The sequence below is a fragment of the Saimiri boliviensis genome, chromosome 3 (genome assembly GCF_048565385.1).
Source record: "Saimiri boliviensis isolate mSaiBol1 chromosome 3, mSaiBol1.pri, whole genome shotgun sequence".
Lineage (NCBI taxonomy): Eukaryota > Metazoa > Chordata > Mammalia > Primates > Cebidae > Saimiri > Saimiri boliviensis.
In genome coordinates this window covers 46,290,902-46,317,806 of record NC_133451.1, presented here as the reverse complement: position 1 = coordinate 46,317,806, position 26,905 = coordinate 46,290,902, and the positions used below count along the sequence as shown (strand labels likewise).

Sequence of the window (26,905 nt, the reverse complement as noted above, 5' to 3'; positions counted from 1 at the left end):
TGGTATAAGGCGGATTCAGCTGACTCATTTCATTTCTGGGACATTTTAGGGGGCCAGTGCTTGCTTCCAACTCCTGGACTGTGTGCTCTAACTCTGGGGGACTTGTATTGGGCCCCAACTTTGTCCTCTGGCTCCTTGAGGTTTGGAGTCCACTGCACCAGGGGGCGGGGGGCTGCAGTGCTGCAGGTGCCGCAGAGTGTTAGCAAATTCAGGGGTGCCTGCCTCTCTGGCAGCATTCAGCACAGTGGCAGAGGCAATACAACTGGGGTGAGGGGTGGAAAACCCCTGCTGGAGACTGTGTGTGTGGTTGCACTGGAGGTGGTATTGGCTTGAGGGTGGGGTGCTGGCAGGTATAGTTCTGGGTGTCGTTTCTGTGCCCTGAAAGAAGGAATGATCACTTGGGGTGTGGGAGGATCTGCTGTTCTCTGGACAATGTTACTGCACGTGTTGGGTACTGGTGGGGTGGGGCTTGTTGGTTCTGTTCTCACCAAGGGTCCATTTTCAATGGCTGTGGAGTGGGGGGAGGAGACTGCACTCCTGCGTGCTGGCAGGGCAAGTAGCAAGTAAAACCCTCTGGTGTAGACACACACCAACAAAGTGATGTGGGGAGCTGCTGTGGGCTTAGAAGCTTCAGTGTGGGGAGGGATCATGTAGACTGATGTGTGACTGTAGGGAATGCTTCAGTGGAGCTCTCCCCCGTCAGGCTTGGTCCACTGGTGCTGAAGCTGTGGTGTGGCTCCTCAGGGCACTTGAGACCGCCCTGTACACAGGTGTGGCCAGACTGGAGTACAAGGAGAGGCCAGCAGACCAAGTGGTGCTCAGGTCAGATCAGCTCTGTCTAATGTGTAAGACTGCCCTGCAGAGATCAGGTCTGATAATTCCCCTAGGCTAATGTCTCTAATAGGAGCAAGTCAAGCCTAGGAAAATGGCCATCCCTGGCCATGCTCCAGTAAAGATGTTCCTGCAGCAAACTGTCTGGGCTCCACTTCAGTGGCTTGCTGCCACATGATTTCTCTAAGCAATTCTCCCCACCACCTCAAGAATTCATGGTGGTCAAAGGGTCCCCCACTGCTGGGGTTCCAGAGGCCCATGGTGAGAGCAGGTTACTCCTCACCAGCTCAACTCACCTGTTCCCCCAGAGCTGTTGTGGTTAAAAGATGAGTCCTGGTGTGCGGTAGTCCGTGTGGGGTTCCCACCTTTCTCCTCTTTCAGCCCAGCTTCTGTGTCTTTCCTCCATCCACCCTCAGCACCTTCACTCTGAAGATCCGCTAAAATCATTCCAGTCATCTCAGTCTCTCCAGCGGAGTTGTTCCACTTGTATCCGTCTAGTTGGCCCTTTCTCTAACTTCTTTATTGTTAAAAAGAAAACATGAAATCTAACTTCTTAACAAAGTTTTGAGTATACATTACACTTATTAACAATATGCCCATGGTTGTACAGCAGAGTCTCAAAACTTTTTTATCTTGCACTCCTGAAACTCTATACCCATTGGTTAGCGACTCCTCACTCCCCCTTCTGCCTAACCTCTGGCAACCATCATTCCACTTTCTGCTTCTATGAGTTTGACTAAGTCTGATACTTCAGATAAGCGGAATCATGCTATATTCGTCCTTTTGTGACTGGCTTATTTTACTTAGCATAATGCCCTCAAGTTTCATCCAAACTGTAGCATAGGGCAGTATTCCCTTCTTTGTTGAGGTTGCTGCTGCTTTTGTAGAAGCCACTGCACATCTTGTCAGTGGGGCTAGTCTTACAGTCTGGCACATAATAAGCACTGAGAAAATACCAGAAAGGTCAGGAAGAGTCTATTTGCCCCCATTTCCCCTTCGTTTTGACCCATGTACAACAATTTCCCTTTCATGCTGACTCCCACATCCTCACCAAAAACAACCCAGACTTATGACAGAGAAGCTGGTAAAATGTTTTAGTTTATTTTAAAAGCTCTTTTAAAAATAATAATTTTGTTATTTATAGGAATTATATATCTATTATTTAATTTAAACAATATAGAAAACTGGAAGCATAAAGCAAGAAGGAAAAATCATTCCAAATTCCACCACCAGGAAAGAAACCATTTTAATAATATGAACTAAATGTTCTTCCACATATCTCTTAGTATATATTAAGTTAAAAGGATAGATGCCTGATAGAAATAATATTATAAAATTAAAATTTTTTTTACTTTAATACAATTACTAAATAGAATTGCCTTTGAATTAAACAGAAAACAAGGAAGCTGAGGTGAAATTAAAGGCTTGAACTTCATATTTATCAATGGAGAAATTAGCTCCTAAATGTTTGCTGTTGTAATTTCCCCTGGAGGAATTGCTTTTATCTCACGGTTTTTAGTCTAACTTGAAGAGGAAATACAATAAACCTAGTGCCTGTCATTTTACAATGAAGATTAAGAAATTCCCGGAGGATTTTTATGCTGTGGAATGTATCACCACATGGCAAACAGATGACTTAAATGTTCTCTCACATAACATCAAATACCATACAGATCACATGAACCCCCTCTCTAAGTTTAAAAATTAAGTAACATCCTTTTTAAAGGGTCAAAGAAAAAATTGGGATGGAAATAGAAAATATTTATAATTGAACAATAATAAAAATTCTACTTACCAAAACTTGTCAGATGTATTAAAAGAGTACCTCAAGAGAAATTTATAGCTATACACATTTATAATAGAAAGACTGAGTGAAGTACCTAAGAGATGAGAAAAAGAATAAATCAAAAAGCTTGAAGAAAGCACAAGGATAGAGAAAATTAAAACAATAATAAAATGGAAAACAAATATAAACAGAGGTCCAAAAAGTAAAATATCTGTTTTTGAAAAGACTAATAAGTTAGACAAATATTTTTCAACATTGATCAAAAAAAGAGAAAGCATGCATATACAAACCAAAACAGTAATAAAACAAGACCATTATCATAAATACAAGAATTACAACATAATAAGAGAATATTATGCACAACTTTATGTCAATATAGTTGAAAATTTAGACAAACTGGTCAATTTCCTAGGAAAGTATAATTTATCAAAACTGACTCAAGAAAAATCTCCTAAAATAGACCAGTAGTTACTGAAGACATTTAGTTGTCACAGGATCCTTCGGGTCAAGCCAGAAACTTCTGTGGCTGGTAGTGCCTTTGCCCGAGTTTTGTTCATGCTCTCTGGGCTCATTCTACTCACTCAGGCTGGCAGTCTGTGCTCAGCTCAGGCTACTGGCCAGCATCCCATGGCTGCAAGGGGAGAGTCTGGTGTGGGGTAGCGAGGGGAGAATGAGTGAGGGAGTGTGGGGTCTGGCCACTGTGCACAGCCAGGTATGCCAATTGCCATGGTGGGGTGGGCAGCTCCAGGTGCCAGCACAGTTGCCTTCTCTGTGCAATTTGGTGGCTGGATCAGACACACTGCATGTTCCTTCTGCTGCAGACACCTGCATCTCAACAAGGGGAATGTGAGGACACCTGGAACCTGCAGACACCAGAAACCACAGAGCCCCCAAAAGGGTGTCACAGCCCTGGTTCAGGGAGCCTGTAGGTGTAGGCTCCCAAAAGGGCCACAGCTCTTCTCTCCTTCTTCTTCTTCTTCTTCTTTTTTTTAATATACAGAATCTCTTGGTCACCTAAGCTGGAATGCAGTGGCTTGATCTCAGCTCACTGCACCCTCAGCCTCCCAGGTTCAAATGATTCTCCTGCCTCAGTCTCCTAAGTAAGTGAGACTATAGGCACATACCACCATGCTAATTTTTATGTTTTTAGTAGAGATGGGGTTTCACCATGTTGGCCAGGCTCAGATTTGAACTCCTGGTCTAAAGTAAACCACCCGTCTTAGCCTCCCAAAGTGCTGGTATTACAGGCATGAGCCACTGTCCCTGGCCTCTTTTCTCCTTGTCGCCTGCGATGTGACAAGTCGGGGTGGTGTGTTTCAGCACTGTTTGTGTTACAACTCTTTCAGTCCTGTCATTTGGTGGGTCTTGTTCCACGTCCAGGAAGAATGAGGTACACAGACAACTAGAGGGTGAGCAAAGCAGAGAGGAGCATTATTGAGCAACAGAACAGCTCTCAGGATACCTGAAGTGGGTACCTCCTTTCTGCAGGTAGCTCCTTTCCACAGGCAGGTCATCCCAACGAGTGGAGGAGACTCAAAGCAGGGGTAGCTCTTTCCTGCAGCTGGTAATCCTGCTGTCTATGTGAGTCTGACTGAGTTTGGAGTTTTTATGGGCTTCAGAAAGGAGGAAGTACATGCTGATTGGTCCATGGGTGGCCATGGGTGGGCCTGGAAAAAGCACCATAAGTTCTCACTCCTGGCTGGGACTTTACCTTGAACTGACAGCCTGCCCCCCAGGCTTCAGTCTATCCCTGGCTTGAAGGTGAGGCTTCACCAGGGACCTGCCCCTTTCTTCCCAGCAGCCTGTCTGCTTCCTGTTGCCATCAGCATGCTGTCCATATTACACAGGCTGTTTGTGCTGCGGGGTACCTGCAGGCCTGCACTGAGCTGTCCTCAGTCCCCACTCGGCTTCCCTCTCACGCTCCTCAGTGCCTAAAGTTCAGAGGGGGCTGAGGTGGCAGGGGGCTGGCATGTCAGTGCTGTCCCTGGCATGCACACCTGTCTGGGTTATGACAGTGCCTGGGCTAGGCCACAACTTTGCTCTGAAATTGGAGTGGGTGCTGGGAGCAGGGAGAGCCCAGGCAGCGGGAGCAGACACTTCTGAGCCTCTGGGGGAATGCGGGCTTCCTGGGCTTCTGAGAGTGCAGGGTTGCCTAGGTCCAGAGCCACAGCTGGCTAGCTTCTGCTGCACCTGGGAGTGCAGAGTTCCTGCCCTGCCAACTCACAAGTGGGTGGGGCTCCCACCTGTTCCTGCCTCCCACCGACTTCAGCCTGTGGAACATGCAGCCCTGGCCATGCCTCCGCCACTACAGTTGACATATTCGCAGCGTTTCCACGGGCCACCATTGCTATCATAATCAGTAGTTAAAAACTACCTGTAAAAATCATTCTTTTAAAAATTTTATAATCCCAGCTATTTTATAGACAAGTTTTATCATGCTTTTAAGGAAAAATTAATCACCATTAAATGCAAAATATTTTAGAGAAAATAGAAAATACCTGTAGGTATTTTTGAATCAACTAGAAGCTAGATATTTAAAGCAAAGACAATATGAAAATAAAAATTATAGATCTGTCTTATGGACATTCTCCCCAATAGGTATATAATACACCTTTTATCTTTTAGTAATTAATAATAATAAACATAAAAGATAAATATACCTTTATCTTTCAAGTCAATGAACCTGGTTTTAAAAAATATGCCTAGAAGGTATATTTATTAGAAGATAAAAGATGTATTTATTAAAAGAAAGAAATAGTATGTCTTATATGTATTTTAAGTAGGCTAAAAGTTCATTTAAATTTTTTTTGAGTAGTAGAACATGCCTTTCCTTAGAGTCTTATTCTCCATAAAATCTTCCTTTGCAGAGTCAGAGAGTAAAAAGGTAAACACCAATCAACTTGATTCTGACTTATGATAGATTTTGAGTTTAGAGGATTCTGAGTTAGAGAGGGTTATCTAATTGAGCCTTTTACAAATACATTGAGGACCACAATATCCAGCTGGCATAATCCAGGCTTTGGTGTGCAAATCTGCCGTGTTAGTCCTAGAATCCATTATTCCTGTACTCAAATCTTAACTATTACTGAACCTAAAATGAGATTTCCAATAAACTACACAGGGCTGGAAAGTTCACTGAAATCTCATCACCTTCATGAGTGTGCTATCCTGTGGATTTATTTTACAATAAATCCTCTCCTTGTTAAACATGTTCCTCCACCAAGTAATTTTTTATACTCTCATCATTATAGAATTTATTTTTACCACTACTGTCATGAAAACAAATAATTTCTATATGTGTTAAAGTAAATTTTGGTTAAATATGTAAAATGTGGTCTAATTCCAAATTCTTTTTTTAAAAAAATTCTATAGCACTAACTGCCTTTGTATAATAAATAGTATCAAGTATTTTTAAATGACTACTGTTTTAAAATATTTAACTATGTTTTAAAACTATAGCTCTTAACTATAACTCTTGAACTATAGTTTTAAAACTATAACTAAAACTATAACTCCCTTACTGTACAAGTAAGCAAAACTAAGGAATTCAACTTTGAATTTTGTTCTTGTATAAATGAGTAATTATTCCCTTTATAAGTGGCTACATTATAGAATTTAGAAGAAAAAGGCAGAATGAAAGCTTAATGTCTCTGCCTTAATTTTCCTACCTAGGTAACATGGGTACAAATCTCTCCTCTGTCTAGTTCACAGAGTTTTGTGAGTCACAAATGAGATAATCACATACTATATGCTGGACATTGTGTAAACATTTTTTATCCTTATAATAAACCCATTACACAGTCATTATCATTTCCATTTTACAGATAAGGAAACTGATAAACAGATGAGTTCAATAACTTGCCAAAGGCCATATAAATATAAAATAGTAAAGCTGGGATTTTGAATCAGACTGTGGAAACACCATACTATGTATGGAAAAGTGTTTAACGAAGTTGAAGACATTATATACATTTTAACTATGGCTACTACTCAATCATTCATAATTCTAGGATGGATGATTTTATGGGGCAAGGTGTAGTTCTTTCAAAATTTATTTAAAAACGCCTGACAGATGCTGCTACAGCTGCAATGTTAAATCTCACTTAGTTCTCTGGAATGTGAATCATTGATTTACACAAAAAATTGACCCTGCATTGGCTCACACCTGTAATCCTGGCACTTTGGGAGGCCGAGGTGGGTGGATCACAAGGTCAGGAGTTTGAGATCGGTCTGGCCAATATGGTGAAATCACATCTGTACTAAAAATACAACAACAACAACGAAATTAGCCAGATGTGGTGGCACATACCTGTAGTCTCAGCTACTCAGGAGGCTGAGCAGGAGAGTCATTTGAACCTGGGAGGCAGAGGTTGCAGTGAGCCGAGATCACGCCACTGCACTCTAGCCTGGGTGACAGAGCGAGACTCTGTCTAAAAAAAAAAAAAAAAAAAAAAAAAAAAAAAAAAAAAAAAAAAATTGACTCCCTCACTGTGTTAAAGCATTGTGACAGTTTCTTGTATGAATGAATTGCAACAGGTTATGAGACTTCACTTAAGATTTAAACATCTTAAAACCAAGTAGTATGAATGTGTGTCTAGGAATAAGACAAGACAATGATCTAGTTACACACACACACACACACACACACACACACACACACACACACGATGTGAAAGCTTGAAGCGTGGCAAAAATACATCACCAAGAGAATTGGGGTTGCGTTAAAAAATGTTTCGTTTAGAATATATACAATTACATAGAACATAAACTCCCAAACCTCGTATTTCTCTTGGCAAGAATAGCTAGCTTTTACTTAACTCTGATAATTTACATAGGATTGCACAAAATACTTAAAAATTTTTGTATAACTTAGCAAGACATTGGTTTAAACTGTGCCTTCACTATGTCTGTAAAGACTTTTCACAAATGTTGTAAATCACTCATTAAGAAAATATGTCTTTTCTTTCCTGATTTTCTCTTATGAGAAATAGAATACTTCTATGTTTAGATTCGGTTTACAGTTACTTAAGACCTGAATAGAAAACGAAATACCACATGTTCTCACTTATAAGTGGGAGCTAAATGATGAGAATACATGGACACATAGAGGGAAACAACATGCACTGGGGCCTATCAGAGGGTGGAGGGTGGGAGGAGGGAGGGAGTCGGGAAAAATAACTAATGGATACTAGGCTTAACACCTGCGTGATGAAATAATCTGTACAACAAATCCCCATGAGACAAGTTTATTTATGTAATATACCTGCACATGTACCCCTGAACTTAAAATAAGAGAGGGACCCCGTCTTCAGTTTTGTTTTCTCTTAGCTTACTGTAACCCTCTTATGGGTCTTCCTAAGGACACAATATCCTTTCAAATAGGTTTGTCCCAGAAATCATTCGGGCAAAATGTTTCTTCTTAGATGAGTTATCTAGAATAGAGAATGACCTTCATTATTCCATTCTGCTGATGTAGTCCTGACCTGAGTTGACTTCCTGGTATAGCCAGGAATAGGCACTGAACATTTCCAGTCTAATTGGTCCCTCTGTGAGGGCTCATAACCCATTTTTTTTCCCAATGCAAAATGCTGCCTTTATTTATATTAAATATGAAAAAATTTGTATAATTACTTGGAACTCTTTTCATTTTTTAACCTCAAACAATTTTTGTGGTGAGTACACTTAAAATCTACTATTAGCAATTTTCAAGGTGTACAGTGCATTATTACTAGCTATAGTCATCATGCTATACAATAGATCGTTTGAACTTATTTCTCCTGTATACAGAAATAACAAAGGCTAAAAAACCCTGAAATTTTGTATCCTTTGACCAACATATCTCAGTCCTCACCCTTACTCTGCTAGTCCCTGGTAACCAGCAATTTACTCTCTGCTTCTATTAGTTCAACTTTTTAAGATTCCATATGTAAATAAAATCATGTGGTTTTTGTCTGTTTGTGCTTGGTTGATTTCACTTAACATGTTGTTCTCAAGGTTTATCCCCCTTGTCCTAAATGGCAGTATTTCCTTCTTTTTAAAGGTTAAATAGTATTTCATTGTGTGTACACACTACATGTTCTTTACCCATTCATCCATTAATGGACATTTTTATTGATTCCATATTTGACTATTGTGAATAATGCTGCAATGAACATGGGAGTGTAGATTTCTCTTCAACATATTGATTTTACATCTTTTGGATATATAGCCAGTGGTGGGATTGTTAGATCATTTAGTCGTTCTTTTTAAAATTTGTTTGGAGAATGTCCATATTGTCTTCCATAATGGCTAGACTAAGTTACAACCCTATCAGCAGTGTGCAAGTGTTCCCTTTTCTCCATATTCTTACCAGAACTTGCTAATTTCTGTTTTTCCATTTTTTGTTTTTGTTTTAGTAATAGCTGTACCAACAGGAATGAGGTATTGTGGTTTTATTTTGCATTTCTCTGATGGTTAGAGATGTTGAATATTTTTTTCACATACCTGTTGGCCATTTATATGTATTCTTTTGAGAAATGTCTATTTAAGGCCTTTTCTCACTTTTAAATTTAGTTATTGTTTTCTATCTACTAAATAAAGTTCCTTTTGTATTTTGGATATTAACCTCTTATCAGATGTATGGTTTGCAAATATTTTCTCCCATTTTGTAAGTTATTTCTTTGCTGTGGTGACTGTTACCTTTACTGTGAGGACGTTTTTAGTTTTATGTAATCACATTTGTCTATTTATACTTTTGTTGCCCTTGCTTTTGGGATCATATTCAAAAAATCATTAACCAGACTAATGAGCTTTTCCCCTATGTATTCTTCTAGTAGTTTTATAGTTTTAGGTTTTACATGTAAGTTTTGAGTTCATTTTGAGTTAATTTTGTGTATGGTGTAAAATAAAAGACTAATTTTATTCTTCTAAATCTTTATATCCAGTTTTATTCAATGCTATTTATTGAAGAGACTATTCTTTCCTCATTGTGTATTCTTGGCAACTTTGTTGAAAATCAGTTGACCATAAATGTGTGGATTTCTTTCTAGAGTCTTCATTCTGTTACGGTGATCTATATGTATGTATGCCAGTATCATGTTTTTTTGACTACTATAGCTTCATAGCATATTTTGAAATGAAGTAGCATGATATCTTCAGTTTATATTTTGCTCAAAATTTTTTTTTGATATTTTGTGTGTGTTTCCATATGAATTCTAGGATTTTTTTCTATTCCTATGAAAAATGTTAGAATTATGATAGGTATTGCACTGAATCTGTAGATCACTTTGGGTGGTATAAATATTTAATGAGATTAACTCTTCCAAAGCAAGAACACAGGATATTTTTCTACTTATTTGTGTTTCCTTTAATTTCTTTCAACAATGCTTCATCATTTTCAGTGTAAGATCTTCCACCTTCTTGGTTAAATTTACTCTTTAAGTATTTTTATTTGTAGCTATTGTAGGATTGTTTTCTTCATTTCTTTTTTGTACAGTTTGTTGTTAATATATAAAAGCATAACTGGTTTATTTTTAATTTAATTTTATTTTTCTCTCCCTCATTTCTGAGTGAAACTACTGATCTTTGTATGTTGATTTTGAGTGTACTAATTTTACTGCTTTTCTGAATGTGCTTATTAGTTCTAAGAGGTTTCCTTATGGAGTCTTTAGGTTTTTCTAAAGATCATGTTGTTACAGAGACCATTTAACTTATTTCTTTCCAATTTGGTTGCTTTTATTTCTTTCTCTTGCCTGATTGCTCTGGTTAGAACTTCCGGTACTAAGTTGATGAGTAGTGGCAAGAGCAGGCATCCTTGTTCTCTTCCTGATCTTAGAGGATGGCTTTTGTCTTTTTCCATTCCGTATATTGTTAACAGGTTTGTTGTAGATGGCCTTTACTGTGTTGAAGTACACTTCTTCCACACCTAATTTGTCGAAGGTCTTATGAAAGGATGTTTAATTTTCTCAGGATCTTTTTTCTTTCTTTTGAGATGGTCATATGGTTTTGTCTTTCATTCTGTTAAGGTGGTGTATCACATTTATTAATTTGTGTATATTGAAACATCCTTGCATCTGAGGTATAAATTCCACTTGATTATGGTAAGTGATCTTTGTAATGTGCTGTTGAATTTGGTTTGCTAGCATTTTGTTAGGATTTTTGTATCTATATTCATCAAAGTTATTAACCTGTAATTTTATTCTCTTGTAGTGTTCTGGCTTTGGTATCAGGGCAATGCTGGCTTTGTAAAATGTGTTTATAAATATTCACTTTCCCTCATTTTTTTTGGATGAGTTTGAGAAAGATTGGTATTAGTTCTTTAAATGTTTGGTGGAATTGCTAGTGAAACCATCAGGTCCTGGGATTTTCTGTGATAGAAGTCTTTTTATTACTGGTTCAATATCCTTTCTCATTATTAGGCTGTTCATATTTTCTATTTTTTCATGATTCAGTCTTGGTAAGTTGTATGTGCCCAGGAATTTATCCATTTCTTCTAGGTTATTTGATTTATTGACATATAATTATTCAGAGTAGTCTTTCTTATGCTCCTTTGCATTTTTGTGGTGTGAATTGCAAAGTTTTCTCTGAGTTTTCTTTTTCTTAGCATCTATTCTCATTTATGGATGCAATGCCTATTTAAATCTATATATTTTGGTTCATAGGAGACATCATGGTTTATATTTATTTTCCTGGCATAGTTATTAATAGTTCATTGTTATTCTCCAAATTGTCTCAGGGAGAATGATAAATTACATGGTCACTTTACTCTGAAGTTATTGATGATTTTTTTTTAAAGTTCTCTTCTGTTCTTGAACTATTTCTGTTTTTTCAGAGTGACATTTTCAGTTATTATTAGCCTTATCTGTGGTACCAATAGCCATACCAGCTTTCTCAGTTCCCAGAAATTTCTCAGCTTTTCTCAGTAATTTCTCTAAAGAAATTACCACTGGTGTAATTTCTTTAGAGATAGATGAATACTTTTATTTTTATTTTTTTAATGGTGGTAATTTCCTGGCTGTCATGTATTCTGTGTGTGGGGGTGAAATGAGGAGCAATTGTTTCATATACAGATCATTAATGTCTCCCTTTTTTAGTTCCAGTTTTTGTTCTTCTTCTCTGCCTTACCTGCTAAGTCAAGCCTGGAACTCTCCTAGGTTCTGCTAGGCAGATTGACTTCATCCTATTCCATGAACTTCAGATTTCTTGCATGCTCTGTTTGGCTGGCAGAAATTTGCTAAAAATATTTATCCACTGATGGAAGCCCCTCCCCTTGTTCTTTGCTGTTATGAGTTTATGCTTTTTTCCCCTTTACTATTCTTTTTTTATGAGATGTCAGGAGGGAGGATATGTGCTTAATCAAACATCTTGAATAGAAAAATAATTGTACTTTTTTTTCTTTTTTGAGACAAAATCACATTCTGTTGCCCAGGCTGGAGTGCAGTGGCATGATCTCAGCTCACAGCCAACCTCTGCCTCCCGAGTTCAAGCGATTCTTCTGCCTCAGTCTCTCGAGTAGCTGGGATTACAGGTGCCTGCCACTATGCCTGGATAATTTTTGTATTTTTAGTAGACACAGGGTTTCACCATGTTGGCCAGGGTGGTCTTGAACTCCTGACTTCAGGTGATCCACCCCCCTGGCCTCCCAAAGTGCTGAGATTACAGGCATGAGTCACTGTGCTTGGCTTTTTTTTTTTTTAATTATTATTTTATAGTGAGTATAATGATACTTCTTCTATTTATTTTTTTAGCAGAGGTTTCTGGTAGAACACCAATATCCATTCTCCTTCATTTGTAATTGAACTCACTCCCCATTTTTATCTGGGCATAAGTCAAACTGATATAACCCTGGCCTCTTATGCAACCAGATATAGCCATGTGATGAAGTTATCAATAATGGGATATATGTGGGAGGGTCTCATAGCAGCTGGAACTGTTCTTAAGAAATATTAAAAGTATGTCTTTGTCCTCTTTGCTGCCTCTCCACCTTTCTGTCTGGACCATAGATTTCACTCTCTTGGACCATGAGGTTAGGGCTACATAAAGAGCTTATGTTTCTGCCCTGGACCACTCATCTAGACTTTTATAGGGCAAAGAAATTTTTGTTATATTCAGTTTTCCTTCACTACAACCAAACCATCCTAATACAACCTTAAAAGATAAGGGTACAAGTGGTTTGTAAACTATCAAGGGGTATTCCAATGTCAGATATTACCATACCTTACTCCAGATTCGATTTTGAGCTCTGCCTCTGACCTGGCTACTTTTCAAAGAAAGTCCCTTTTAAATTTTTTACCATCAACAGCTGGATTAGAGTAGAATAAAATATATTCATCTATTAAATAAATGATTTAAATAGTTATTAGTTCTTTAAAATTATTTCAAAACCACAAAACTAAAGAAAAAGTGTTCGAATATTTTCAGTACACTAATCTCCCTAATAAGGAGCTTATAAAAGTAGAAAAAAACATGCCTAAAAGTCAGTAGGAAAAATCTTCCAAGCATATGAAACTGAAGACAAAATGCAAATGGTGCTTAAATATTTGAAAACGTACTCAATTTAACTGGCAACAAGTTAATTGCGAAAAATCTAATATAATCAATATAATTTCTCACCTATCAGATTAGCAAAAATCCAAAAGTTTGACACTGTTCTCTGTTGGGGAGGTTGTGAGAAAGCAGTCTTCCTCATACATTGTTGGTGAGAATGCAAAATGGCACTTCTCGATGATGGGGAAATTTGATCTATTTACCCAGTAATCCTACTCCTGGGAATCCATTCTACATATCAGACACGTGTGACACATGTACAGGTTACTTATTACAACACAATAGCAAAAGGTTGAAAACAGTCAAAATATTTATTAAAGGGAGATTGTTTAAATAAATCCCAGTATAACATACAATGGAATATTATGCAGCAGTAAAGGAAAAATTGAAGCTCTTCAAATGCTAATATGGAAAAATTTCTAGGATGTTTTCTACCTTGTATTTTTCAAATGTTCTCTTAATATTCAATGATTTCTTTGGCTAGGTAGAGGGAATGAGCCTTCTGGTTATGTAATTGCTTCAAACATGGTCTTCCTTCAAGAGTGTAAGCCCAAAAGCTGATGATCCCTAAAGAAAATAATGTAATTAAAACTGATAAAAAGATGTGGTCAAAATACATGGGTGTATTACATATTAATATAAATATCTCCTAAAATTCCATCATATGGACTCATGTCAACATTTTTGTTTATGTCAGGTCAACCAGGCAAATTTCTCGAATGAAGGAATTGGAAAGGCTGTGGATGTGGTGGTACCCAAAAAAGTCAGATATGAAAGAAGATAATGTCAGAGGCTCTGAGCTGCTCCTGAGCTATTAACATAGGCAGGATTACAAATCTTTGCACAATTGTGTTTTTAATAAAAATAATTATATACAAATTGTTTTGTGACTTCCTACTTTTATTTATTGTATTATGAGCATCATTCTATGTAACTAAATAGTCTTCTGAAGCATCTTTTATGTACATAAATTAAATATTATGTTGTTTGTTCCATATATTTTAGAATTCTTTTTGCTGAATATTTAGATGATTTCTATTGTTTAAAAATTATAAACTATACAGAGCTCAATATCCCCATAGATAAATCCACATTGACAACTATCATTATTCCTTAGGATAAATTTAATCATATAATTACATAGATTTCTAGAAATGATCTGACAATGTCAAAGAATATACATGTTGAAAAGATTTTTTGATACATATTGGTCTGCCCAGCTGTGATCCAAAAGAAAAGGTGATTGTCAATTTATATGCCTACCAGCTATGTATAGAGAGTATGTATTTTCCACAGATTTTCCCAGGACAGAAATGCTCTTCCTCTGTAAATATTTGTAGCTTGATTTCTTTATCATATATGTACACATACATGCATTTATGTGTATGATTGCATATCTAAAATTGTTCTTATGAAATATGCTTTATCGTACAAACAAAAATTAAATGAATTTGCAAACATATACTTCTGATGTGTCCACTCTCAAATGTAATTGTCTTCACTTCCCAGGTGCCTGCATGAACATCACCCATAGCCAATGTCAAATGCTGCCCTACCATGCCACGCTGACACCTCTCCTCTCAGTTGTCAGAAACATGGAAGTGGAGAAGTTCCTCAAGTTTTTCACGTATCTCCATCGCCTCAGTTGCTATCAACATATCATGCTGTTTGGCTGTAGCCTCGCCTTCCCTGAGTGCATCACTGATGGCGATGACAGGTATTTCAGAACCCAAATCATTCAGTGATAAGAATTGGTTATAGCAGAAGTGTCCTAGGGGAAAAAAATTACCCAAACTACTCCCTTTCATTTTGGTTGTTTTTAAAGGAGTAAAATCCCCTACATTAGTCATAACCACTTCTAATTCTTTGGAAATAGAAATGTTTTGAAAACCTGAAATCATTTTATTTATGGGAAAAATTATTCAGATTGTTAGACTGATGCTGTCAGAGGGATTCCATAATAGCTGTTCCAGTGAGAATCCAGCAGAAGACAGACAACAACACATTCAAAGCAGTGATAAGAGAGTCTCTTGAAGAGACTATTTATGGATTTGTGGGCAGGGTTAAGCTGTTCCGGTGAGAATCCAGCAGAAGACAGACAACAACACATTCAAAGCGGTGATAAGAGAGTTTCTTGAAGAGACAATTTATGGATTTGTGGGCAGGGTTAAGAGAACAAATAAGAGATGGGAGGCACCAGGGGCTCATGATAGGGGGATGCAGTTCCACCAGCCAAGACTTGAAAAGGAATAATGGCCAGTAGCACCTAGAGAGAGTTGTATCTTGGGTAAAGGGTATTGGACAGTTCAGGTGCTATGACCCTAGGCAGAGGAGCACGGCCACTGCCAGCCCTTCAGTCTTGCAGTGTGAGAGAAGGAGGGATAAATACCCTGACCTCACTCTCCTCCCAGCCTCTCATCTTCCAGTGCCTCTCACCAAATGAACTCACCTTCAACCAGAGGACAAGGGTGCATAATTCAAGTGAGCATAGCGGATGAGATCCAGAATCTCAACTACATCTCATCAGCTCAAAAGTCCCAAATCTTATACTCTAAAGCAAGTATCAACCATACATAGATGTTGGGTGTTTCTTCCGCTCAACACTGGGAGGCAGAGCAGGGCAAGAAGGGTAAAGAGTAGGCAGACACAAGGAGAAAAACAGAGGCTATCCAGCACAATGTCAAACAGGATCAGTGATAATTTCAATAAGTACATCAATCAAAAGTATATCGTGGGATTTTTGAAATACAACGTATGCACTTAAAACATTCAAAACATATTCACATACATCAATTCATATATAACATCAATTATTAACATTAACAGAAATTTGTGAGAACTTGATTCCAACACTCGTGGATAAATTTGAGGGGTCAGGACTTCAGTGGAGAAAGTAATTGTAGAGTTCCTGAAAGTAGCAAGAGAATCAGAATTAAAAGTGGAGCCTAAAGATGTGACTGAATTGCTACAATGTCATGACCAAACTTGAATGGATGAGGAGTAGCTTTTTATGGATGAACAAAGAAAATGGTTTCTTGAGATGAAATCTATTCCTGGTGAAGATGCTATGAACATTATTGAAATGACAACAAAAGATTTTAAATATTATCTCAACTTAGTTGATAAAGTGGTAGTGGGATTTGAGGTTTAGATTTACATTGCCCTGATGATTAGTGATGTTGAACATTTTTAAATATACCTGTTGACAATTTATATGTCTTCTTTGAGAAATGTCTATTCAGGTTTTTTTTTTTTTTTTTTTGCCCATTTTGTCATCAGTTGGTTTGTTTTCTTGCTACTGAGTTGTTTGGGTTCCTTATGTTATTAACTAACCCTTTATCAGATGTATAGCTTGCAAATATTTTCTCCCATTCCAGAGACTGTATCTTCACTTTTTTATTTCCTTTGCTGTGCAGAAATTCTTAGTCTGATGAAATCTCATCTGTCTACTTTTGCTTTTTATGCTTGACCTTTTGGGGTCATTTCCCAAAAATCATTAACCAGGCTATAGGTTTTCCCTATGTTTTCTTTCAGTAGTTTCATAGTTTGGAGGTTCACATTTAAGTCTTTAATCCATTTTGAGATCATTTTTACATATCCTGTGTGGCAAGAGTCTAATTTCATTCCTCTGCAGGTTGATATGCAGTTTCCCTAACACCATTTATTGACTGTCTTTTCTCCATTGCATGAAATAACTGTCTTTTCTCTACTGTGTGTTCTTGGCACCTTTGTCAAAACCAGTTGGCTGTAAAGACATGAATTTATTTCTTGGATCTCGATTTGATTCCATTGGTCTATAAGACTGTTTTTATACCTATACCATACTGTTTCAGTTACTATGTATGTTATTCCGGTTTCTCACTGCTATAAAGGACTGTATGAGACGAGTAATTCATAAGTGAAGGAGGTTTAATTGACTCACAGTTCTGCATGGCTGGGAAGGCCTCAGGAAACTATAATGGTAGAAGGGGAAGTAAACATATCCTTCTTCACATGATGGCAGGAAGGAGAAGTGCTGAGCAGAAGGAAGAAAAGTCCCTTATAAAACCATCAGATCTCATGAGAACTCACTCACTATCATGAGAACGGCAGCATGGGGGTAACTGCCCCAATGATTCAGTTACTTCCCACAGGGGTCCCTCCTGTGACAAGTGGGGATTATGGGAACTGCAATTCAAGATGAGATTTGGGTGAGGACACAGCAAAACCATATCACAATGCTTTGCAGTGTATTCTGAGGGTAGGTAGTGTGATGCCTCCAGCTTTATTTATTTATTTTTTTGATCAGGCTTGCTTTGGCTCATTTGTCTTTTGTGGTTCCCTGCTAATTTGGGGATTATTTTTTCTATTACTGTGAAAAATGTCATTGGTATTTTGACAGGAATTGCATTGACTCTGTAGATCACTTTGGGTAGTATGGACATATTAACAGTATGAATTCTTCCAATCCATGAACCTGCCTATCTTTCCATTTATTTGTGCCTTCTTCAATTTTTTTCAGCATTTATAATTTTTAGTGTCGAGATCTTTCACTTCCTTGATTAACTTTATTCTGAAGTTTTTTTTTGTAGCTATTGTAAGCAGGATTGTGTTTTTAAAATACATTTTTCAGATAGTTTGCTGTGTGTGTATAGAAGTCCTACTGATTTTTTTGTTGATTTTGTAGCCTGCTACTTTACTGAATTTGTTTATAGATCTAAAAGGGTGTGTGAGTGTGTGTGTGTGTGTGTGTGTGTGTGTGTGTGTGAAGTCTTTGGGATTTTCTTTAGGGTTTTCTATACGTGTAAGGTCATGTTGTCTGCAAACAGGGACAATTTAACTTTTTTCTTTCCAATTTGGATGGCTTTTTCTTTCTCTTGCCTAATTGCTCTGACCAGAATTTCTAATGCTTTGTTGAATAAAAGTAATTAGATTGGGTATCCTTGTTTTGTTTCGGATTTAAAGGAAACACTTAAAATTAAATAAACATGTACATTGAGTATGATGTTAGCTGTGGGTTTTTCATCTTTATTGTGTTGAAGTACTTTTCTTCTATACCTAATTTGTTGATTTTTTTTATCATGAATGAATCTTGAATTTTGTCAAATGCTTTTCTTGCATTTATTGTTGTGATCATATGTTTTTGTCCTTCATTCTGTTAATGTGATGTATCATGTTTATTGAATTGCTTATGTTGGGCCACATTTTCATACCTGTGATGAGTCCCATTTGATCATGGTGAGTGGTCTTTTTAATGTTTGTTTGAACTTTGTTTGATAGTATTTTTTCAGGATTTTTGCATCTATGTTCATCAGGGATATTGGCCTGTAGTTTTCTTTTTTTGTTGTGCTTTTATCTAGTTTTGGTGTCAGAGTAATGAGTTTGGAAGTATTCTCTCCTATTCAATTTTTTGGAAGAGTTTGAGAAGAGTTGGTATTAGCTCTTCTTTAAATGTTTCATAAAATTTAGCAGTGAAACCATCAGGTCCTGGACTTTTCTTTGATGGGAGACTTTTTTTTTAATGGCAGTTAAAAAAAATTTTTTTATTATACTTTTAAGTTCTGGAGTACATATGCAGATTGTGCAGGTTTGTTACATAGATATACATGTGCCATGGCAGTGGTTTGCTGCATTCATCGCCCCATCATCTACATTAGATATTTCTCCTATTGCTATCCCTCCCCAATCCCCTCACCCCCTGCTATTCTTTCCCTAACCCCCCACCCCCCAGGCCCTAGTGTGTGATGTTTCCCTCCCTGTGTCCATGTGTTCTCATTGTTCAACATCCACTTATGAGCGAGAACATGCAGTGTTTGGTTTTCTATTCTTGTGTCAGTTTGCTGAGAATGATGGTTTCCAGTTTCATCCATGTCCCTACAAAGGACGGGAACTCATCTTTTTTGTGGCTGCATAGTATTCCATGGTATATGTGTGCCACATTTTCTTTATCCAGTCTATCATTGATGGGCTTTTGGGTTGGTTCCAAGTCTTTGCTATTGTGAACAGTGCCACAATAAACATACGTGTTCACGCATCTTGATAACAGAATGATTTATAATCCTTTGGGTATATACCCAGTAATGGGATTGCTGGGTCAAATGGTATTTCTATTTCTAGATCCTTGAGGAATTGCCACACTGTCTTCCACAATGTTTGAATTAATTTACACTCCCACCAACAGTGTAAACGTATTCCTATTTCTCCACATCCTCTCCAGCATCTGTTGTCTCTAATTTTTTAATGATCACCATTCTAACTGGTGTGAGGTGGCATCTCATTGTGGTTTTGATTTGCATTTCTCTAATGACCAGTGACAATGAGCTTTTTTTTCATGTTTGTTGGCTGTATAAATGTCTTCTTTTGGAAAGTGTCTGTTCATATCTTTTGCCCACTTTTTGATGGGGTTGCTCTGTTCTGTTCCATTGGCCTAGATCTCTGTTTTGGTACCAGTACCATGCTGTTTTGATTATAGTAGCCTTGTAATGTAACTTGAAGTAAGGTAGTATGATGCCTCCAGCTTTGTTTTTGTCTTTTTTTGCTTAGGCTTGTCTTGGCTATGAGGGCTGTTTTTTGGTTCCATATGAAGTTTAAGGTGGTTTTTCCAATTCTGTGAAAAAATTGGTAGCTTTATGGGGATAGCACTGGAGCTATAAATTACTTCTGACATTATGGCCATTTTCACATTGATTCTTCCTAACCATGAGCATGGAATGTTTTTCCATCTGTTTATGTCCTCTTTTATTTCCTTGAGCAGTGGTTTGTAGTTCTTGAAGAGGTCCTTTACATCCCTTGTTGGTTGTATTCCTAGGTATTTTATTCTCTTTGTTGCAATTGTGAATGGGCGTTCACTCATGATTTGGTTCTCTGTTTGTCTATTATTGGTGTATAGGAATGCTTTCGATTTTTGCACATTGATTTTTTTATCCTGAGACTTTGCTGAAGTTGTTTATCAGCTTAAGGAGGATTTGGGCTGAGATGATGGGGTTTTCTAGATATACAGTCATGTCATCTGCAAACAGGGACAATTTGATATCCTCTCTTCCTATTCGAATATCCTTTATTTCTTTCTCTTGCCTGATGGCCCTAGCCAGAACTTCCAATACTATATTGAATAGGAGTGGTGAGAGAGGGCATCCTTGTCTTGTGCCAGATTTCAAAGGGAATGCTTCCAGTTTTTGCCCATTCAGTATAATATTGGCTGTGGGTTTGTCATAAATAGCTCTTATTATTTTGAGATACGATCCACTGATACCTAGTTTATTGAGAGTTTTTAGCATAAAAGGGTGTTGAATTTTGTGGAAGGCCTTCTCTGCATCTATTGAGATAATCATGTGGTTTTTGTCTTTGATTCTGTTTATGTGGTGGATTACATTTATAGATTTGTGGATGTTGAACCAGCCTTGCATCCCTGGGATGAAGCTGACTTGATCATGATGGGAGACTTTTATTACTAATTCAATCTCCTCACTCATTATTAGTCTGTTAATATTTTCTATTTTTTCATAATTTAATCTTGGTAGGTTGTGCATGTCAAATAATTTCTTCATGTCTTCTAGGTTATCTAATCAATTGGCATATAATTGTCATAATAATCTTCATGGTCCTTTGTATTTCTGTAGCATCAGTTGTAATGTCCCTTTGAACTGCATTTTGCAGTGCAGATACATTCCATGCTATTTGTACTGATTTGATTAATGTATAAAATATGCATGGAATAAGGGGAAAGCATTTATTATTTTAACTGGAAAAAAGCCTACACTGGTATAGCACTGAGGTAGAATAAAAACAGCAGATTCTGAATTGTAGAAGTAACTGAAGAACTATTACCCAACAGCATTCAGGAAAATGTTTCGTCGTAAACTATCAGTTTCAGGTGTTTTTAGTTATTAGGCCTTTCCCATGAGTGAAAAGATGGGGTGGTAGTGAAGATGCCCTTTATGTTCCTAGACAGCAGTAGTATAAAATGGTGGTTGTGATGGTCTCCTAGGGCTGCCATAGCAAATGACTATAATCGGTGTGGCTTAAACACAGACATTTGTTCTCTTCCAGTTCTGGAGGCTTGAAGTCCAAAGTCTGGCAAGGCCATCCTCTTCTTCTGGGCCTCCTGCAAGAATTCATTTCCTTCCTTTGCCAGCTTCTAGTGGTTTCAGATGTTCCTTGACTTATGGCCAAATCGCCTTTGCCTCTGCCTTCACCTTCACATGGTCTTCTCCTCTGTATGTCTGAGTCTTCTCCTCTTTTGTTTCTCTTATGGACACCTGTCATTGAATTTCCTGCCCACCCAGACAATCCAAAATGACATCTTCATCTCAAGATTCTTCATTACATCGACAAAGACCCTTTTTCCAAATAAGATAATATTCACAGCTTCCAGAAGTTAGCACATGAACATATTTTTTTCAGGGCGCCACCATTCAACACACAGTAGTGGTTGAGAAAGGAAGCTAGAGAGGCAAATGCAACAGACCCCTCGTCTGTGAAATGTATATAGTAGTGGTATTTATTTTACAAAGTTAATGTGGGGATTAAGTGATAAAGCATACTTGGAACAGTGCCTGGCTCTTACAGAGGAGCTCAATAAATGTCATCAACAGTTATAAGATAGCGGATTGAAAAGGAAAGGTAGTACTAATGAAATGTGAAGGTTACTCATTAATAATTATTAACTACTTATAAATTATTATTAAAATATTATCAATTATTTTATTAATATTAGCTAATTATTAATGAAATAAGCATTCCTAACATAGTCTAATTATAATTCATTAATTATAATATGAATAATTAATATTAATTATCATTTATTAATCATTAATAAAATAAGTATTGCTAACATATGCTAACTGCTCAAAGTATTGAAGGATTGCAAAGAATGTAGAATACTATACGGATTAAAACAAAATTACATAGACTACATAGGGCTTCTGGAGCTGGATGTCAGTTCCAATTCTGCTTGATTTTTAATAATTTCACTTAAAATCCTTTGCTTTAATTTCTCTATAGGCTCTTGTGTATATATAAATAAGATAATAAAAGAAAGTGCATTCAGCTTCCAGTAGTCTCTAAATTCATTTTTATCATTCTCCTGGTTATAATTCAGTCTCTCCTTGAATTATCAGTTGTAAATTTCTACTTAAGCTGCTCATAGTTTAAGGACACTTTTAGGTACACTTTGCTTTTCCCCTAACTGATTCATTGTGATAAGAGTGCTAATATGGTCATTTTTAACTTTCTATTTTAATGAATAATGATATCCATTATTATATTAGTTTTCAGCTATCCTGTGGGGACTTATTTTATTTTTTATTATTTCATTATTTCATTATTTATTTATTTTGAAACAGAATCTTGCTCTGTTGCTCAGGCTGGAGTGCAGTGGTACGATCTTGGCTCACTGCAACTCCTGCCTCCTAGGTTCAAGCAATTCTCCCTGTCTCAGCCTCCTGAGTAGCTGGGATTTCACGTACCCGCTACTACACTCGGCTAATTTTTATATTTTTAGTAGAGACGGGGTTGCACCATGTTGGCCAGGCTGGTCTCAAACTCCTGACCTCAAGTGATCCATCTCAGCCTCCCAAAGTGCTTGGATTATAGGTGTGAGTCACTGCATCTGACCCTGTATTTATTTTTATATTTGATTTTATAATTGTACCTTCGGACCAATGCTTCTTGCTGTCACTTAGTGTAAGTGTGGGATCTGCAAGTTAAATTTAATAAGCAAAGTAAGTTCCGAGAAGTAAAATGTATTATAAAAATATTCTAAAGTCACACATATTTTTCTTATATATTTCCTTATTTTGGATCATTCATCATACTAATTTCTTCTGCTATGCAAATAATGAAAATTTATTTGTATTTCATCCTAGAGACAATACTTACTTAATAATATTTAAAACTTAATTTAAAAATATTGTAATGGTATGTGTAAATGTTTTAAATCTGAATCCTTTGAGACCTCAGATCCTCGTCTACTATACTGTGTAACAATGAACTTTCACAGCTTCTACTTTAGACTGTGTCTGCTTTGAATAAATGTACTGCAAAACAGACTAATCAAAATGGAGGAGACCCAGCAGATTGTCTCCACCTTGCTTATGTGTTTCAGTACTTTGCAGAGATATTCCATGCTCACGAAATGAAATCTCAACATTAAGAATTCGACGTGATGGCTATTTATTTTTCTCTCTGACATTGATGTGCCACTAGGTCCTAAACAAATATTCTTAATATCCAGAGCAATTATATGAAAAAATTTATTTAGCCCATGACTAAGATTAAACTTTATACCTGAAGCATGGAAACTACATGTTTTCTGTCATGTACTCACTTTTCCATATATACTACAGTTTTCTTTAGTGTACCAAAGACTGGTAGATTTCCAGTGAGAACCAAATGAGTTTCCTTAAATGAGCTTCTTGAAAAACACCATACTTTTACCCCAATTATATATTATGTGTGTTCACTGAAGATTAAAGAATTTCATCTGGCAACTGCAAAGAATGTGATTGAAAGTCTGGGGGCAGATGACACTTGATTCAAAGCACAGCGCTGCCCTTTGCCAGTTATAAGTCTTTACCATAGTTTTTGAAGCCTTCTTTGCTCCTCTAGTGTTGTAGATCTTGCTCTAGTTGCACTGACCTTCCTTTCCACCTCTCAAAAATGCCAACTTCTTTCTAGCTTTTTTTGCACATAATGCTTCTTTTGCCTGTTAGTGTCTTTCTCTGCACACTAAGCCCTCTTCTCAGAAGACATCTCTGCAGAGACATCTCTGATTACTCTCAATAGGGCCTTCTATTTTTCACCACGGCATGGATATATTTCCTTTTGGCTGTTTGTATATTGCCTCTCTTACAAGCTCCACAGTGGCAGAGAACTTGTCTTTGTACATCATTGTATGCCCGTTGTTTGGAACACTGCCCAATATATAGCAGGTGCTCATTAAATATTTGTTTGAGTAAAGGAATAAATAAATGAACTCTTCAGTCAGGGAACCCAACTAAATGTCTAGGTTAATGATAATTTGAAATATGTTGACTATAGTTGCATTAAATTTTGTGTGTAATCTATATGTCCCTAAAATTTTTGTATAAATCAAATTTTGTATGTATACTAAAGGAATTGAAACTTTAAGGTGGCTTCGATAATATTGCCAGAGATAATTTAGCCTTGTTTTGAAGCTCCTGAGCTTCCCTTTATAAAATCAGGCAACACTGATGAACTGGTTGGCAGAGTAACCAGCTAAAAGATACTAAATTAACTTTCGCTTCTCCATCTCTGTTAAAATCCTGGGCCCAATGGATAAGGAACCACTCGATTGTGCCTGAAGACTGGTTTGGTAGCTCCGAGCTTCTTAATATTAACTCATATGCACTTAGGTAAAAAGATTTTCTAATTGAAAACCTTAGCATTAAGTTTTATATAAAGAACAGAAAGAAAACAAAAATAAAATGTCTAGAGGATACTGACAAGAATAGCGATTGAGAATGTGTTCATGTGAAGAATACTTAAGGGAACTGGGGCTGCGAAGCTCTGAAGGTGCACCATGGCTGTTCTCAAATGTTTCTGGGCCATGAGATGGAAGGAGAGCATACTTTTTCTGTGTTCCTTTACAGAGCAAACATACTAATAGAATCAGTAATTGAAAGTCATTGAAAAGTAAATTTCTACTTAGCTAAAGAATTTTATGGATAATAAACTTCTATAAATATAGAATTGTTGTCTAAAGAAATGATGAGTTTGCTGTTACTGGAGGTATTTAAACTGACTGATGAGAACTTACTGGAGACACTAGGGTAAGGAATCCAACGTCCTAAGGTTAATTCGTTTTTCACTGGGTTGAGAGGGAGGTGCATTTACAGTGACCTATGGCACTGATGAATAAGGAGCTCTAAAGACTCATGAAACAAGATGAAGAAAATTAAGTTTAGCATAGGTTGTTCTCAAAAAACACTTTTATGTTTGCTTTGGAATACGAATCAGAGAATCTACTTGAAGGTTTTGGGGGAGATTGTGTTGACATATGTTGGATCATATCCAGTAGCAGCAGCTGATCACCTAACTACCTTCAGAAGGAATGGGTCGAGTTAACTGCAGGACTTCTGCTTTACTAAGTTGAGTATGCAAACTGGGACCCTGCTACCTAAAGTCCTCTTTCTCTTCAGTGCAAATCCAGTTTCTCACCTAAATAAATATTTAACAAATATTTACAGGATATCACCCTGGGGAGGATCTAAGTTATCTGCTTAGCTCCTAAGACCCTCTGTGTCTTGGGTGGATTGGTCTTTGCTTAAACAGTTCATGGTAGAAAATAGAATTTCAGGCTCTAGACGTTAAGTTACCTATGTCCCAAATGATTTCACATTTTGGAATAAATGAAAACATTAAAGAATTAAACATTTTCATAATTATAATTTTTAAAATGTGTATAGATCAATAGTCAAACAAAAAGGATAAGCATTGCTGCTATTACCAAAGAAATATTGTGAAAGTCATTTGCTGCTTATTTTCCCGAATTTGTCTGCTAACCTGGAAACAGCAGTCAGCCCCACCAGTTCTGGCTACCTGCCTGTTCAGGTGACTGGTTTTAGCAACATTCCCTTTTCAACATCAGGCAACACTGGTGACATAGTTGCTTTTTTGGCATTATACATAAAATATAAAGTGATAGATGAGGTTTCATTTTATGAGCCAAAAGGGCTCAAAGCATAGGTAAGATACAGCCATGTAATTCTGATTACTTTCATTTTGCAACGATGTAAAACTAGAGAATCAGGCCGTGACAGATCGAATCTTTCTAAAAATGCCTTGTGATGTTATTTACCGTGTCACCAGCACACACATTTCATCAAGCTCTGTGCAGTACTTTTCTCCTCAATAATTCATTGGTATTATGTAGCTCTGACTAGAATCTATAAATAATATTTGTGATTCAATTTATTCGCAGATCCATATTTATGGCATCATTTTATAATGAGTAAAAATCAAAACAGCTGCAAAATAATTAAACAATTGTAAGTTTCTTTTGCGATCTGTTAATCTTTCAACCCCTGGACCCTGGTAAGTATGCCCAATATTAATGAGAATCAGGAACGTCTTTGTTAAAATATTTTGGAATTTTAGATTCTCTTTCGGAGTGGCTGTGTGGTTTTTACATTATTCAAGCCCATCTTAATTCAAACTGTGTTAAGTATTTTCCCTGTCAGTATTTTTTCAAGTTTGTCTATTTTCTCTCTGTTAGTATTTTCTCAAGGTTTTCTATTTTAAGAGTGACACACTACTATTGGCATATAAACAAGACCCTCAGTATGTAGGCTTTTCATTTACAACAACTTTACTGAATTTAACTTTTATGTGGGAATTATTTAAAATTATGCAGCACGTAGAACTTGCTGACCTGAAGTGGCGGAGACCTCGTAGACAGGGTAGTGTGAGCTTTGGTACACCCCATTAAGTTGGGAGTTAGATTCTCCTCCCAACTTTGCTACTGACAGCTTTCTCTCAGGCAGGAGTCACATCTGCATGTGATTCATTTACTTATTCAACAGATAATTATGGGGTGCTGATTGTGCCCAGGAGGGATAGAGCTGTAAATGAAATACAATATCCTTGGCTTCGTGGAGCTTATATCAGTGAGAGGTAGGCAGTAAGCAAGTAAATAGACAGATAATAAATAAATACTTGTTTAGCAGATAAGTGCAATAAAACAGCAAAAGAGGGGAATGGAGAGCTTTGGGAGGGTGGGGGTATGGTGATAAGAGGTGCAATTTTAAGCAGTGTTGTTCAGGA

The 26,905-nt window shown here is 37.0% G+C and overlaps 1 protein-coding gene across 4 annotated transcripts in view; it reads left to right on the top strand.

Moving 5' to 3' along the window:
- CORIN (corin, serine peptidase) overlaps positions 1–26,905 on the top strand; it is a 275,685-nt gene that overhangs the window by 85,275 nt on the left and 163,505 nt on the right. For all 4 annotated transcript variants that reach the window (XM_010344195.3, XM_074396087.1, XM_010344197.3 and 1 more), the window contains one exon: positions 14,651–14,858. In XM_010344195.3, the coding sequence (XP_010342497.2) occupies positions 14,651–14,858 (208 nt within the window). The remainder of the gene's footprint in view (positions 1–14,650; positions 14,859–26,905) is intronic.